Genomic DNA, 17,171 nt, shown 5'->3' on the forward strand with positions numbered 1-17,171 from the left:
GTAAAATCTTCCGGGGCTGAAGCAACTATAGACCTTGATTTGTGCAGTGGTGCGCGGTCATGTTGGAACAAGAAGGCACCTTCCCCAAAACTGTTTCCACTAAGTTGGGAGCATGAAATTGTCCAAAATGTCTTGGTATGCTGAAGCCTTAAGAGTTCCCTTCACTGGAACTAAAGGGCCAAGCTCAACCCCTGGAAAACAACCCCACACCATAATCCCCCCTCCACCAAATGATTTGGACCAGTGCAAGAATACATACTTGAATATAATGTGGTTTTGTTGTGTTTTTAACCAGTTTAGTGGTACTTTAACCACTTGCCGACCGCAATTCGTATATGTATGTTGCGGTTTGCAAATGGTTTACTGGGTTTATGGCCGAAGGTTTTGATCGCCTCCTATGGCCTTGAAGGACCGGAGTGACGTCAGGACATCCCTTCTGGTCCAGGCTGGAAGTAAATATTTTTTTTTTTTTTTATTATTATTAAGCAAAAGTGACTTTTTTTTATTATTTTATTTTATATCTTTTGCTTTTAAGGGTAAAGAAGATATTGGGGGTCTTTCTGACCCCAGATCTTTCCATAAAGAGGACCTGTCCTTATAGGAATAAAAGTGATACAAAAAATTAAAAGGACCGTGTAAAAATAAAAAGTAAAATGAACAGGATTTTTTTTTTTTTTGAAGCACCACCTCCCCCCCCTTCCCTCCATGCTAGTGTACGTAAGTCATGCATATGTAAATGGTGTTCGCACCAGACGCAAGGCATCGGCAGAAATGTTACTGTGAGAGCAGTAATTCTAGCATTAGATCACCACTGACAATTGCACAGTTGACGTTGCAAACAAAATTTACGTTCCTTTTTTCTTTTGGTGGCATTTGATCACCTCTGTGGTTTTTATTTTTTGCGCTATGAACAAAAAAAGCGACAATTTTTGAAAGAAACACTTTACTTTTTGCTATAATAAATATCCCAAATTAAAAAAAAAAAAATTCTTCCTCAGTTTAGGCCGATTTATATTCTACATATGTTTGGTAAAAAAATCCCACTAAAGCGTATATTGATTGGTTTGCACAAAAGTTATAGCTTCTACAAAATAGGTTATAGATTTATGGCATTTTATTTATTAATATATATTTTTTTTTTTTACTAGTAATGGTGGCGATCTGTGATTTTTATCAGGACTGCGACATTGTGGTGGACAGATCGGATACTTTTGACGTTATTTTGGGACATTTATACAACGATTAGTGCTCTAAATAGCCACTGATTACTGTATAAATGTCATAATGTGTGTTCTAACTGTAGGGGAGATGGGGACTGACTTGGGAAGGAGACTGATCTGTGTTCCTATATACTAGGAACACACGACCTGTCTTCTCTCCCCTGACAGGACGTGGATCTGTGTGTTTACATACACAGATCCACATTCCTGCTCTGTCAGGAGCGATCGCGATCTCCTTAATGCGGCTGCCGTACAGCTACGGCGATTCGCGCAGGGGAGCCATTCTGCCGCTGTCAATCAACGGCGGGCGGTTTGGAAGCAGTAAAAATGTAAATTTATTTTTTCCAAAAATACTGTATGACATAAAAAAAATTGCAACGATCGCCATTTTATTCCCTAGGGTCTCTGCTAAAAAGAAAAGTGTGGGGTTTCTAAGTAATTTTCTAGCAAAAAATACTGATTTAAACTTGTAAAAGAAAAGTGCCAGAAAAAGCCTGGTCAGCAAGTGGTTAATTTAGCAGGCATGTTTTCCAAGAGCTGTTCATATTTTTAACAAATTAAAATTTAATTTCATCAATGTGTCTTTCTTCCAATTGCCTAGACTGGATCTTCGAGGCCTAAGTCTTGTGAAGTCCCCGGTATAAAGTAAGTTACATTTTTCTAAGTTTCTTCATTAAACAGTGCAGTTAGATTTACCCTAATTTTGAAGCAGTTTTGTTTACCTATTGTAATGGAGCCCAGGTAATATAAAAATCCATACTAAGATTGCATGTGAAATTCTTTTTCTTATTATTTTAAGATGAGTGCAACTTTACTTGGGGGGGGACACTTCCCTCATTTGCTTCGTTTCTAGGCTGTTGAAAGCCCTTACAAGACTTGCAGAGCCTATGAGCGGTAGCATAAAAGGATACTTTTTATTTTATTTCTTTTTTCTTGGATGCCTAAGGGACCAGATTATGAGAGATTTCTCCAGCACTGGAAATAAGTTGTATGACTGACTTTGAAGCTAGCTGAAAGCTTGTGTGGGTGGTGCACTTCAGAAGTAAATACTGAAGTGGTGGCATGTTTGAATACTGAGTATTTTGTGTCATGCTTTTTGGCTGCATATTTCGCAGCCTGGGCAAGATAATTAACCTAGTTTTAAAAGAGAATCTAATGTATAAATTATTAATTTTATATTAATCAAGTGTGCATAACTTTACATTGGTGCCTATTAAGCTTGTTATGCACACTTGTGAAATAGTTTACTGGAGATATCAAATTTGAAAAATACGTGAAAATACATCTAAATCTGCATTCTTGCCTAATAGCTTGTGCTTGTACCTAACAAAATATTGTTTGGCTTCAGCCTAAATGGGAACCTCACTTTGTAAAAACAGAATGATGTGCATTATTATTGAAACTGCATAGTATATCTGTAATGGGCAAGTTTTATGCATGGACCACCCTGGAGGTGATTAAAATGTGCACATTTATTTGTGGTCGATATGCAAGAGATCTTGGCTTAGCAATTAGGAGATTTTTTTGGTATGGTTAGGGCATGCTGAAGCAGCTGAAAGATCACCACCTTCATAGAATGGCAGAGATAAGTGTCTATTTGGAAAATGTCAGTCACCACTTCAGAAGAACGGTGTCTATGACCAGCTTCCATTATAGTGCACTTTATCCTAACGTTTTGGCTACCTTCTATAATTTTTCTTGCGGCATGTGACTTAGTGTATCTTTACCCATAATAACTTGATAAAAAATAAAGTTCTTTAGCAAGAAATGTCCATTCTACATTAATAATTATGCTATCAAAATTAGTGTGTGCAACAGAGCTGGGTTAGAATGTGTATTACTGAATTTTAAACTTTATAAGCACTTATTGCTAATGTTTTGCTTAGATATACCTGCAAAAGCCTGAAGTTATCTAACATGACATAACCAACCCTGGAAGGATTTACCCCCTTATTGACCAGGGCATTTTTTGCGATACAGCACTGCATTGTTTTAATAGACAATTGCATGGTCGTGCGAAGCTGAACCCAAACAAAATTGATGTCCTTATTTTCCCTATAAATAGAGCTTTATTTTGGTGGTATTGTTGATCACCTCTGCGGTTTTTAGTTTTTTCGCTATAAACAAAAACAAGACCGATCATTTTGAAAAAAAACTACTTTTTACTTTCTGCTATAATAAATATCCAAAAAAATAAAAAAAAACAAATTTATTCATCAGTTTAGGCCAGTATGTATTCTGCTACATATTTTTGGTAAAAAAAAAACAAAAAAACACAAGCGTATATTGATTGGTTTGCGCAAAAGGTTATAGCATCTACAAACTATGGGGATAGATCATTTTTTTTACCAGTAATGTCAGCGATCTGCGATTTTTAGTGGGACTGTGACATTGCAGTGGTCAAATGTGACCCCAAGTGACAGTTTTTGGGGACCAGTGACATTATTACGGTGATCAGTGCTAAAAACAAATGCACTGATCAATGTATAAATGACACTGGCAGGGAAAGGGGTTAACACTAGGGGGCGATCAAGGGATTAACTGTGTTTTAACTGTGTGGGGGGTGGGCATACTGGGCCCAAAAGTGGCGCGCTGTGGTAGTTCATGGACTGTTCCTGTCAGAATGTATTGGCTTCCTCGTACGAGGTAGCAGATAAACTGACAGGTCTGCTGGAGACTGGCATCAGTGATCTGCTGATTGCTGGTGCAATGCTTTACAGGCTCCTGCAACAAAAAAAATAATACATGCACATTTTTTTACCTGCAAAAAAAAAATAGAGAGATTATATATATATAATTTTTTTCTTTCTTTTTTTTTTAAGTGAACTTATCCTTTACTTTTTTGAACAAAGCTCCACTTTAGGCCCCTTTCACACGGCCGTGATTTCAGGTAATGCCTGTGTAAACTTGAGGTCTATGGACCTCAGCTTGCATCAAAGTCAGACCAAAGTAGTACAGGGACTACTTTGAAGTCGGTTCAATTTGAAGTCACAAAGATATGAATGGTTATCATTGGGAAACATGGGGTGCAACTTGTCATGCGACTCTGATGTCCAAAGTTGCAGGAAAAGTCTCAAGTGTGAAAGGGTCCTTAAGATTTGCACCTGTACCGACTCAGTAGCATATGGATTCCTTTTAACAGTCACCACTGTCTGTAACGTTCATAATATTTCTCACACCAACTTTCTCCACTGCTGTTTAAATTCAATTTCAGTTTTAGTGCTTCAGAGCAATCAAAATGCCTTTTTATATGGAAAAAAAATGCCTTTTGTGTTTTCTATTTTATATGACTTACACCTTTTAATCAAGTATATAGCATTCTATATGCCTACTACAAGTGGCTCAGATCTGGAGTTTGCCAGTACAAATAAACTCATAAATTGCCAAAAGGCAAAAATGCCCTGTTTCCTAGGCTACAACAGACTAAACAGCAGTTTCATAAACATTCAAACATGCGGAGTGCAATCTTCAAACAGCTTTGTTGCACATCACAAAAAATTTACACAGAGAAACACCCTTTAAAAAATGTCCCTCATTCACAGTATCTACCTGTTATTAGATAACTTGTAGTGGATATTAATCTTATATCTGTACTGTTTTACTTATAAATGAATACAAAATTATTTGAAAAAATTGCCCCCCGGTTTACATTTTACTGTATGTGGTTGAATTTTTGTTTTAAATTTGTTTTTAGTCCATTGTAGTCTGCTAAACAGGGCATTTACACCGTTTGGCATATATAGAAATTGTCAGGTCAATTTCACGATCATTTATAACAAACTAGAAAAAACGTGTGCTATCTGTTTAATGTTCAGCATTAGGGATCTTGTTGAAAAGCTGCTGTTATGTGTTTGCTGCCATTTTATTTTTGTAGTTATTGACCTGAACAGTTATAGCGTTTTTTTAAGAATTCTGTATGCATCTCTCACTACAACCTTGGGACTAGATAAATTTTGATGTTCTTTTATTTGGTGTTTGACTTCATGAACTATGCTTACAGCTTTGACATTGGAATCCTGTGTACACTAGTTTGGGTGGACTGCACTGTTCTCCGTCATAATGGAACAATAGCATGGTTGCATTCTGCCCTTGAAGTTTTTAATGACAAACATTTATTCATGTGTGTTTATATAAATATGCCTTATCTATAGCTACAGCATCTTTTTTATGTTTAAGCTGTTGTAAAGTACACATTTACATATCTTATTTTTGTGATTATTGTTTTAAGCATTTACCCTTCAAATGACCAGGAGAACACTACAAGCCTCATCCCTGCTGCACACAACACAGGAGGTTCACTGCCTGACCTAACAAATATCCACTTCCCGTCTCCACTACCAATTCCGTTAGATCCTGAGGAGTCTACATTTCCAGCTCTGACAAACTCTAACAGTACAGGCAATCTAACAACAAATTTAACTCACTTTACCACTGCCAGTCCAGGTAAGCATAATTCAATATATAGGTCTGACCTGTTTTGCATTTTACATTTCACATAAATTGCATATCTTTATTTTACAATATAGGACACAGAACTTTTATTCGTAGACCATGGGTTACATGCAGACTACCTTTTAGGTGATTGGTCACTGACAAAAACGTTGCTATTGCTGTCCCTAGGGGCACGCTTATATAACCCTGACCACATAAACTCTGTTTTTGTTTAGTTAGTGTCCTTTAGGTTAATGTTTTTCAACTCCAGTCCTCAAGTACCCCCAACAGGTCATGTTTTCCAGGCTTGCCATTATTTTGCACTGGTGATTTGATCAGTTTCACTACCTTAGTAATTACCACAGCTGTTTCATCTGAGGGAAATCCTGAAAATATGACCTGTTGGGGGTACTTGAGGACTGGAGTTGAGAAACATTGCTTTAGGTAATGGACCTCTTCTCCTTTTTGAAGGTTTTCTTTTCCCCTTTTAGCATCTGACACTTCTTTTAAAATCTGACAGCTTATTGCTATGAACTATCTTGCCGTTTCCATATTGGTAACCCTTGTCTATCTTGGAGACCAGACCCATACACCTCTAGGTTGATCCAGCCTGTAATATTTGCTTTATGAACAGGATCCTGTGTTAAATGCTCACCTTGGAGCCTTAGGGTGCCTATGGCACCAAAAGCCCTTTGTGGGTATGCCCACTGTGATGGGTGAATTTTGGTCCCCTTCGGGAACCTGCAGCGTAGATGAAGAAAGACAGGATTTTCACTGCATCTGTGTGATTTCCAGACTCTGAGGACCCCTTCAGGGTTAAGCCCAAGGTCGGGGGCAAAGCCTGCGGGGGATGCGTACACTGTAGTGGAAACTGCAGATAATTTTGCAGCCCTGCATTTTATGAGCCATAAGTTTTATGGCTTCTCTGCAAATTTTTCCACTTTAAACACATTGATGCAGTGTGGACTTGTTTTTACCTAGCAGCACCTGATTCTGCACAGCCAAAACAAGCCCCTTTGGGCAGTTATATGGGTCACCTAAGTTTAAAAAAAAAAAAAAAAACTGCTATCCATGCACAAATTGAATATGCGTTTATAGGTATTGGCCTAATTCTGAAAAGATATTCACTCTTAAGCATTTTACTGTTTTTTTTGTTTCTGTAGAAAAGGAACTTAAGAATAAATGGACTTTACTAGTAATTGACACTGCTACTTCTAGCCTTAATAAACACATTACAGATCCTGTTCAGGAGGTTTTCTTTTAAGGATAGGCAGTCTCTTGAAACATTTTTAACTGATGCCTTTAACCTTATTGTTTTATGTGGCTGCTCTAGAGCAGGGGTAGGCAACCCCCCCGTACGGGTGCCACAAGTGTCATGCAAAGCCTCTTTTGCCAGCAACAAACCCTGTTCCCCAACAGGAGATCAGGACAAGGAAGTGTCAGTGAAACACAGCTTCTGCCGCACTAATGCATTTCGATCTCATAATTCCCCGTGCCACAGCTGCACTGAGGGGGAGGCACTGTGCCCTTGCACATTGTACAGCATGGGAAACATTGGTTCTGTATCTTTGCTGTAGCTGCGATCGTCACTTGAAGTTGCATCCAACTCTTGTGATGGGGAAGAGATTGGGTGCAGTTGTGCTAGGGGAGTCAGACCCTGTTACTAGGTGGAGGACTGTGATTTTGCCACTGCTAAAGCCAATCATAGTCCTGCTAGCTTCGCCCACCATCTGGAGGAAGATGACTTGCTTGGTTTTCACTACCAATCTCAGAAAGAAGAGATTTCACTGTGATTGAGAAAACCACAATCAGATGACAGTTTGTGGAATTACTGTTGAGCTTCTTGGAACTTTGTTGAAATGGTTAGCTACCGGTTTGTTTTTACTTGCTGCTACTCTTCTACCGTGCTGGGCATTTTAATTTTGGGTGCTGAGGACAGGTAGTAACCTTTGCCACATCCTTGTCTATCAGTCATATACCTTGCTGACTTTTTAAAATGACTTATTGTTCTATCTCACTTTTTTTTTTTTTTACGATTCCTGTACCCCTCACTCTTTTCATTTGTTTATTGAAAGGAATTGATGTACTCAATGTGTGGGGTGTGCGCGGGTGTGTGTGTGTATATATGTATGTGTGTGTGTATGTGTGTGTATATATATATATATATAATTTATTATAATATATAGGGCTTTTTTTTCTCAAACAATAGGTGCTGGAACTCCACCACGACCCCCCAAAACCCATCCACCCACACAAACCCTCCAAATCACATCAAATAGTGGGTGTGGTCATATTTCACAACCAGTAGAAGGGTCTTAAAGGGGCATTAAATATCAGGATTGCATTACATTACAAGTGATTGTGGTGAGCAGGCACCAAAGGGTCTGAGCCAGAGGTGGTGGAACTGAGTTCCACCATGTTCCCCCTGAAAAAAAACACTATATATATATATATATATATATATATAAAATATAATATAATATTATATATATATAATACATTTTTTTGTGTGTCGGCTCTGCATCACCTACGCCCAACCCCTGAACTCTGCGTCACTACTGAAACCTTGCACCCTGTGTCTTTAATCCAGTGGTTCTCAACCTTTCTAATGCCGTGACCCCTTGATAAAATTTCCCAAGTTGTGGGGACCCCTAATAGTAAAATTATTTTCATTGCGTGGGTTGCCAGCACCCAAGGCAAGACAAGTAATTTGCGCCCCTAACCCACGGACATTTAGTGCTCCCCGAGTCCCTTCTACTCGTATAGTATTAAAACCTCTTATGGTACATTTTAGGATGTACCACTCTCTTTTTTTCTCCTTTCTTTCCCTTTTCTCTTTTCCTCTCTATCCTAATTTCTTGTTTTTTTCCCCATCCCTCTCTCTAGCGATCTTTCTTGTTCTTTCTCTTATTCTTTCTCTCCCTTTTTCTTTGTTCCTCCCCCTCTTTTTCTCTCCCTTCCATGTATTCTCTGTTTTTATTCCTTGGTGGGGAGTGGGGGGAATGGGATGAGTGGCATTGCTGGCGGGGAGTTGGGATGAGTGGCAGTTCTGGTGTGGGGTGGAATCAGTGGCAGTGCTGAGGGGAGTTCTGATCAAACAACTTAGGTGCTCTTGATCAAGGTCATCTGCTGATCAGAGAACTGTAGTCGGAACTTTTAATGGCAACTCTAATCACAGGTAGTGTTACTCACTATGTCTCCGGCTTCACTGTGTCTCCAGCTTTGTGGTGTCTCACAGCAGTGACACCTATGCCAAAATCAGGAGATAGGGTCTCCTCCAGCCCCTCCCACTTCACATTCCTCACCAGTCAGCTGACCTCTAGTCTCTGCCCTCCACCCATGCCGTGAACTGAATGGGTGGCTGAGTGGGCGGCCACGGGCTCTAGGAACAGCCCAGCTGGGCGCCCACAGGCTCCAGAGAGAGCCCTGCTGGGTGGCCGCGAAAAGGCTGGGAGAGTGGCGCGAGCTTCAGGAACAGCCTAGGATTTGGAGACCCCAGGCAAATCGTCATTCGACCCCCGAGGGGGTCCCGACCCCCAGGTTGAGAACCACTGCTTTAATCCAAAGCTAGTATTCAGTGCAATGAACGTCACACCCAATTTTTGCTGCAGTGCGCTGCACTTTTTTTCTCAGCTGGGAGGGCCCAACTTATGATCTTGCACACAGGCACTCTGCTTTCAGAAAATACCCCTGACCTGTGTATCCATTCCAGATGCTTGTATGTAACATCACATACAAGGATCTGGGCTGGATGAGAGGTGACTCAGCAAGCATCAGTGTGTCAGGACAGGTAGCTATGTCTCATCTCTGTTTCCCTGCACGGCTCTGCATATCGCTCATGCCACAGTTGAGAAAGGGGGAACAGCGGTGGGGCAGATTAGCAGGGAGTTAGAGCTGTGGGGCACATGAGCAGGGGGTACAGCAGTGGGGCAGATGGGCAGGGGGGGGGGTTCAGTGTTGGGACAGATGAGAAGGGGGTTCAACAGTGCGACAGAAGAGCAGAGGGGGGTACAGTGGTGGGGCAGAAGAGCAGGGGGGTTCAATATTGGGACAGATGAAAAGGGGGTTCAGCGGTGGAGAAGACGTGCAGGGGGGTACAGTGGTGGGACAGATGAGCAGGGGGTTATGGTGGTGGGGCAGAAGAGGAGGAGGGGGATACAGTGGTGGGGCAGATGAGAAAGGGAGTTGTAGGACAGATGAGCAGATGGGTTCAGTGTTAGGACAAATGAGAAGGGGTTTTGGCAGTGAGACAAAAGATCAAGGGGTTAAGGTGGTTGAACAGAGGAGCAGGGGGATCAGTGTTGGGACAGGTGAGAAAGGGGGGGGGGGGGGTACAGTGATCTGAGGTGTGAAGGTGCAAGAACTGGGGATGATCTGAGGTGTGAAGGTGCAGGAATTAGGGCTGATCTGATGTGTGAAGTTGAGAAAGTGGGTACATTGGTGGGGCAGATAAGCAGGAGCTTACAGTGGTGGAACAGAAGAGCAGGGGGGTTTACAGTGGTGGGGCACGTGTGCAGGGGGGTTTACAGTGGTGGGGCACGTGTGCAGGGGGGTTACAGTGGTGGGGCACGTGTGCAGGGGGGTTACAGTGGTGGGGCACGTGTGCAGGGGGGTTACAGTGGTGGGGCACGTGTGCAGGGGGGTTACAGTGGTGGGGCACGTGTGCAGGGGGGTACAGTGGTGGGGCACATGTGCAGGGGGGTGACAGATGAGCAGGGGATTACAGTGATCCAAGGTGTGAAGGTGTAGAAATTGGGGCTGATCTGAGGAGTGAAAGTGCAGGATGTTTATTTCTTACTATTGCTCAGGTAGTTTACAGCATTTTCTTTATAAAACATCCTTTCCGTGATTGAGAGTGTGAAGTTGACTTTTTTTTTTTTTTTTTTTTATAAAACCGGCACACTCCATTTCTTTGGAAACCTTTTTCAGCACACTATTCTCAAAAGGTTGCCTACCCCTGCTCTAGAGACTGTAGTTTGCCAAGCCTATGGAATGTATCTCATCTCTTTCCACGTGTGCAGGATTCTGTAGCTAAAAGCTTGGTCAGCTGAAGCTGCTTGTAAGAGGCATCTTTTACATGTCTCCCTTGTAAGAGGAATCACTTGATAAATTCATCAAGGAAGTCACTGGGGGAAAGGTACTCCTGCCCCATAAGAAAGAGCCTAAGTCTCATTCTCCTACAGCTTCTACCTCTACTCAGTGAAAGGGGCCCCTTCACTCTTCCCAAGTCAAAATTCAAATCCAGGATTGACTTCCTATTCTGGCACTCCTTGGATCTCTTAAGTTCACCAATCCTGCCCAGAAGCCCTCCACACAATGAAGGGGTGCCCCACTCCTTGGAGCAGGGGCACATGTATTGGCATTTGCGCCAGTTAGGATGTGATCCAAGACCTCTGGGTCCAGCCTGTCATTTCAAAGGGGTACAAAATGGAATCCAACCAATCTGCAAACATCAGCTCAAAAATAGTAAGATTTACTGCCAGCTTTGCACCAACTTCAGTCACAAAGGGCTGGTTGTACCAGATCCTGCAGAGAAAGGGTTCAGATGTTTTTGTTTAAACTTTCACAGTTCCCAAACCAAATAGGTCAATCCACCCCTTTCTGGACTTAAAATCTCTAAGCAGATTTCTTTGTGTGCCAAAATTCCGTTCATACCCAATAAGTAAAAATCAACATTCCTCTCTGCAGGAGGAAGACACCTCTAATCACTCAGAACTCCCTATCTCACCTCAGACCAATCTGCTTCAGACCATACATAAAGAAGTGCTTCTTTCACTCAAACAAGGTTTACAGACTGACATATGCAGAAACTTGTCCACATTAAAACCCCAAGTTGAACACCTAGAGAAAAGGATTGACATTGCAGAAAACAGATTGGGAGAATGTACTGTTGCATATAATACAATGGTGGATTGCTTCCAAGCACACAGTGACGACATCTTGTGGTTAAAAAATACAATTTTAGATCTGGGGAACAGATCCTAATCCTAAAAGAAATCCTAAATACCCTGCTGCCAATGGAACTTTATTGACAGGGCCCATTGCCTAGTTAAACTTAAATTCCTCCCAGTACCACGAGATGTGATAACTAGGATCCACTTTTTATACGTAAAAGATAGAACGATAACTGCAGCCCCTAAATTGGGGAAACTACCTGAGCTCTTTTCACATGTTTTGATTTTCACTGATCTTACGGCAGCAACAATCCAACAGTGGAAATAATTCTTTGCGCTCACTACAGCCTTATGGGAGTAAAATATTTCCTACCAATTCCATCCCACTAAATTGGTACTCACGCACTGGGGTTAATCCTATGTATTTTATTTCCCTGAAGATCCCAAGTCAATGGAGCCTCCTACCCATCCTTAAGCAGTCCACTACAAATCCACAGTGGCTGGAAGCTATATCTGTGGCCCAGAAGACCATCTCCGTTATGTAATGACACTGGGATCACTAGAGGGCTGTTTACCTATTACCTCTACATTACTTAATTAAGTGTTCTTGCATAGCAAGACCACTTACTGTTATCTCACATATATATTATTCTTATTATTATAGCCAAATTTACCACCCTAACTCCTCCCACAGTTTTTACACTACATAGACAAGTAATATACCGAAACGTGCGGATTGTTCCCGAATGGTGTGCTATTACTTTGTGGAACGTTTCGCCGAATGGTTCACGAAATATCGTCGTTTTTGCGGCAAAATTGGTCCCATAGGAATGAATGGGGAAACTAGAGTGGGAGATGACAAAAGCTGGAAAATCAGAACATGATTTCTAAACTGCCGCCACTCCCTCATTTTCAAGCCCACCTACACAAATCTTATATCAAAACGTTCGGCTATCCCTGCTGCCACTAAACATGTCCACGGCTAAGCCATAGTCCTGATAGTTTTCACAATATGACCATTTGTTTGCAACTCACGCCGTCCATTGACATTCATTGAAACTACACTCTAGCCCCCTCCAAATTTGAAGGGCAATTTCTAAACTGCGACTGTGCCTTCAATTTTAATATTTCAGAGACATACTATACATCAAAATCTAGGTCTGGGTCTTGTGATTCTCACAATATAAAGATCTTCGCTGTAGGATGTATAGTTTTTAAAATACGGCCATTTGTTTAGAGGTCATTTCAGGAAATTTTAGCCATTAATCAGAGTGTACTGTTAGTGTTTGTTTTGTTGCCATGGTTACCAAAGCTTCTGTTATACACAGGGGGGAAGGCGGCTGGAGCATCTCAGCTGATTACAGAGCCCGGGGGAGGGGACAGACACACCATGTACTGATTTATAATAGAGGAATATGATGGGGCAGTTTTGATGGGGTAATTCTGATGGGGCAGTTTTGATGAAGCAGTATTTGGGAAGCATAAACAGGGCATGAGCGTTGCTAGGAAACAGTGGTTGTAAACACAAGATGCTGAGACACTCCAAATGCACGTGACTTCATCTGCTAGACTTGATAATGCTTGTAGACTCCTCCCACAGTTTTCACACTACAGAGACAAATAATATACCGAAACGAGCGGATTGTTCCCGATTGGTGTGTTATTACTTTGTGGAATGTTTTGCCGAATGGTCCACGAAATGACGTTTTTGCGGCGAAATTGGTCCCATAGGAATGAATGGCGAAATGTTCAAAACTAGAGTGGGAAGTGACAAAAGCTGACAACCCCATGATCAGCCAAAACATTATGACCACCCCATGATCAGCCAAAACATTATGACCACCCCATGATCAGCCAAAACATTATGACCGCCCCATGTAAAAAAAAAAAATATTTTTGAAAAAAAAAAAAGATTTTTGAAAAAAGTAAAAAAATAATTTTTGAAAAAAAAAATCATTTTTGAAAAAAAAAATATATATTTTTGAAAAAAAAAATATTTTTGAAAAAAAAAAATTATTTTTGAAAAAAAAAAATATTTTTGAAAAAAAAATTTCTTTTAAAAAAAAAATTATTTTTGAAAAAAAAATATATTTGAAAAAAAAAAATATTTTTGAAAAAAAAAAATTATTTTTGAAAAAAAATTACTTTAAAAAAAATAATTTCGAAAAAAAAATTATTTTTGAAATAAAAAAATTCATTTTTGAAAAAAAAAATTACCTTTGAAAAAAAAAATTACTTTTGAAAAAAAAAATCATTTTTGAAGAAAAAAAAATCATTTTTGATTAAAAAAAATTCATTTTTGAAAAAAAAAAATTACTTTTGAAAAAAATGTTCAGCTCTTTCAGCGAATGATGGAACTTTTTTACTACTATTTATACTTTTTAAATATTAAGCTTTTTAACACTTTTCACAGTTACTCAAGCCACTCCACCCCACCCAGTTACTCCGCCCACTCCAGTTGTAGAGGCAAGAACACTTTCACAATTTCCCCAGAAATTGTACCTTTTCTAGTTACTAGACTGTTTTTAACCGCAGTGTAGAAATTCTTAAAGCAGAACTCCGGGATTTTCAAAAAAATCCTGCATTAGTACACCCCCCCACCCCCCACAAAACACTAAACGGTTATTACGTTTGTGAAATTTCTTACTGTTTAAGAGATATGACAGAATTTTCAGGAAGTCAGTTTTCTGATTCAAAAAATGCAGCATCTTTTCTGGCAGGGAGGATCTCTTAGAACAGTGATTACATCATACCCTCTTCTCTCTCTCTCTACCTGTAATCAGACTACATTTCCCATGAATACTTGGGATGGGAGTGAATGTGGGAGGTACACTAGGCTGGTACATGTAAATGTGAACTCGCCCACTTCAACGTAAATCACACCCCTCATTCTGCAGCTAGCAAGCCATACATAACACATGGTACAGCCTTATAAATGCAAAGCATTTTAATATAAATCCATTTTAATATAATATTTAATACATTTAAATTAATACATTTAATATAAATGCAAGTCAGTGCAGCTTATTAGTATCCACCAGTGCCGAATGTCAGGGACCACCTGTGAAGGACCACCGGTGCCGCATGTCGGAGACCACCATGTCGGAGACCACCATGTCGGGGACCACCGGTGCCACATGTCGGGGACCACCGGTGCCGCATGTCGGGGACCACCGGTGCCGCTCGTCGGGGACCACCACGTCGGGGACCACCAGTGCCGCTTGTCGGGGACCACCACGTCGTGGACCACCAGTGCCGCTTGTCGGGGACCACCTTGTCGGGGGCCACCAGTGCCGCTTGTCGGAGACCACCATGTCGGGGGCCACCAGTGCCGCTTGTCGGGGACCACCATGTCGGGGGCCACCAGTGCCGCTTGTCGGGGACCACCATGTCGGGGGTCACCAGTGCCGCTTGTCGGGGACCACCATGTCGAGGGCCACCAGTGCCGCTTGTCGGGGGCCACCAGTGCCGCTTGCCGGGGACCACCATTGCCGCTTGCCGGGGGGACCCCCAGTGCCGCTTGCCGGGGGGACCCCCAGTGCCGCTTGCCGGGGGGACCCCCAGTGCCGCTTGCCGGGGGGACCCCCAGTGCCGCTTGCCGGGGGGACCCCCAGTGCCGCTTGCCGGGGGGACCCCCAGTGCCGCTTGCCGGGGGGACCCCCAGTGCCGCTTGCCGGGGGGACCCCCAGTGCCGCTTGCCGGGGGGACCCCCAGTGCCGCTTGCCGGGGACCCCCAGTGCCGCTTGCCGGGGACCCCCAGTGCCGCTTGCCGGGGACCACCAGTGCCGCTTGCCTTTAAGCATTAAAAAAAATCACTGCTCCCGAAAAAACTGGCTTTAAAAAAAAAAAATTGTATTGATACATGTCCCCTGGGGCAGGACCCAGGTCCCCAAACACTTTTTATGACAATGACTTGCATATAAGCCTTTAAAATTAGCACTTTTGATTTTTCATGTTCGTGTCCCATAGACTTTAACAGTGTTCATGTGTTCTTGAAATTTTTTTGCCTTTGCGGATTTTCTGGTGCGGTCCCAACCGGGGGGTTGTGGCCACGCTCCTTGTCCTGTCTGTTAGTGAGGTGGTTCCTCCACAACTGCAGTGGCGCACAAGAAGGTGCTGGTTGTCTCCCCTTATTACATCTGTGCGGGAAACTTTAAAGATGGATGCTGCGGGGGTGCAGTTCCCCTTGGCACCCATAAACTGTCTCGCACGGCAAAAGCGTTCCCTTCTCCCTCCTATTTTGGGATATTTGTTCTTGGAGACTGGGAGTATCCAAAGCTTCCCTTTGTGGTTTCAAAGACTCTTAGCTGTGAGGTACCCCTTTGTGGGGTCCTTCCTTAAGGAGTGGACTGTTCCACCAGTAGTGGATCCCCCTGTCTCTAGGGTGCGCAAGGCGACTATGATTCTGGGAGGAGTCTCCGGCTTTTAAGAATACGGCTGACATACCTGGAGGGGGAGCAGATTCCCTCTGCTTTCGCTGAGTTGGCGGACCAGTTGGTCTGGGGGCTGCAGTTTGTATGCAATGCCTCTTGGACGCAGTTCCCTTGGTTGCTAAGCTCTCTGTTTCTGCAGTGGTGCTTAGACATGTATTGGGGCTTAAGTGTTGGTCTGCAGACTGGGCTTCTAAAAAAAACCTCTGGGTTACCATTTCAAGGCAATTGTCTGGGGCTACCCTGGATGACATTGTTACAAGTCTCACAGGAGGGAAATGTATTAGGGAATGTATTAGGAACATTTTTAGTTGTGAGAGGTGGATTTGCAAAGTATCTCTTTGACATAACTACTAAATTTTAAATATTGGGTAAATTTCCAGACTTGGACCTATTTCTCCTTTTATTTCTGTTCTTTTTTTTTTTAATTCTATTGTTTTTGTTTTAATTGGCTAGACTTCACATACAGTTGTGCTCATAAGTTTACATACCCTGGCAGAATTCATGATTTCTTGGCCATTTTTCAGAGAATATGAATAACACAAACTTTTTCTTTCACTCATGATTAGTGTTTGGCTGAAGCCATTTATTATCAATCAACTGTGTTTACTCTTTTTAAATCATAATGGTAACATAAACTACCCAAATGACCCTGATCAAAAGTTTACATACCCTGGTGATTTTGGCCTGATAACATGCACGCAAGTTGACATAAAGGGGTTTGAATCTCTATTAAAGGTAACCATCCTCACCTGTGATTTGTTTGATTGTAATTAGTGTGTGTGTATAAAAGGTAAATGAGTTTCTGGACTCCTGACAGACCCTTGCATCTCTCATCCAGTGCTGCACTGACTTTCTGGATTCTGAGTCATGGGGATAGCAAAAGAATTGTCAAAGCATCTGTGGGAAAAGGTAGTTGAACTGTATATAATAGGAAAGGGTTATAAAAAGATATCCAAGGAACTGAGAATGCCAATCAGCAGTGTTCAAACTCTAATCAAGAAGTGGAAAATGAGGGGTTCTGTTGAAACCAAACCACGGTCAGGTAGACCAGCTAAAATGCACAACTGCCAGGAAAATTGTTCGGGATGCAAAGAAAAAACAACAAATAATTTCAGATGAAATACAGAACTCTCTCTAAAAGTGTGTGTGTGTGTGTGTGTGTGTGTGTGTGTGTGTGTGTGTGTGTGTGTGTG

The 17,171-nt window shown here is 41.9% G+C and overlaps 1 protein-coding gene across 4 annotated transcripts in view; it reads left to right on the plus strand.

Moving 5' to 3' along the window:
• The window catches only part of CRTC1 (CREB regulated transcription coactivator 1), a 321,207-nt gene that overhangs the window by 195,198 nt on the left and 108,838 nt on the right, over positions 1 to 17,171 (plus strand). For all 4 annotated transcript variants that reach the window (XM_073596085.1, XM_073596104.1, XM_073596094.1 and 1 more), the window contains 2 exons: positions 1,822 to 1,865; positions 5,449 to 5,663. In XM_073596085.1, the coding sequence (XP_073452186.1) occupies positions 1,822 to 1,865; positions 5,449 to 5,663 (259 nt within the window). The remainder of the gene's footprint in view (positions 1 to 1,821; positions 1,866 to 5,448; positions 5,664 to 17,171) is intronic.

This window comes from Aquarana catesbeiana, linkage group LG01 (assembly GCF_042186555.1).
Source record: "Aquarana catesbeiana isolate 2022-GZ linkage group LG01, ASM4218655v1, whole genome shotgun sequence".
In the NCBI taxonomy this organism is placed as follows: Eukaryota; Metazoa; Chordata; class Amphibia; order Anura; family Ranidae; genus Aquarana; species Aquarana catesbeiana.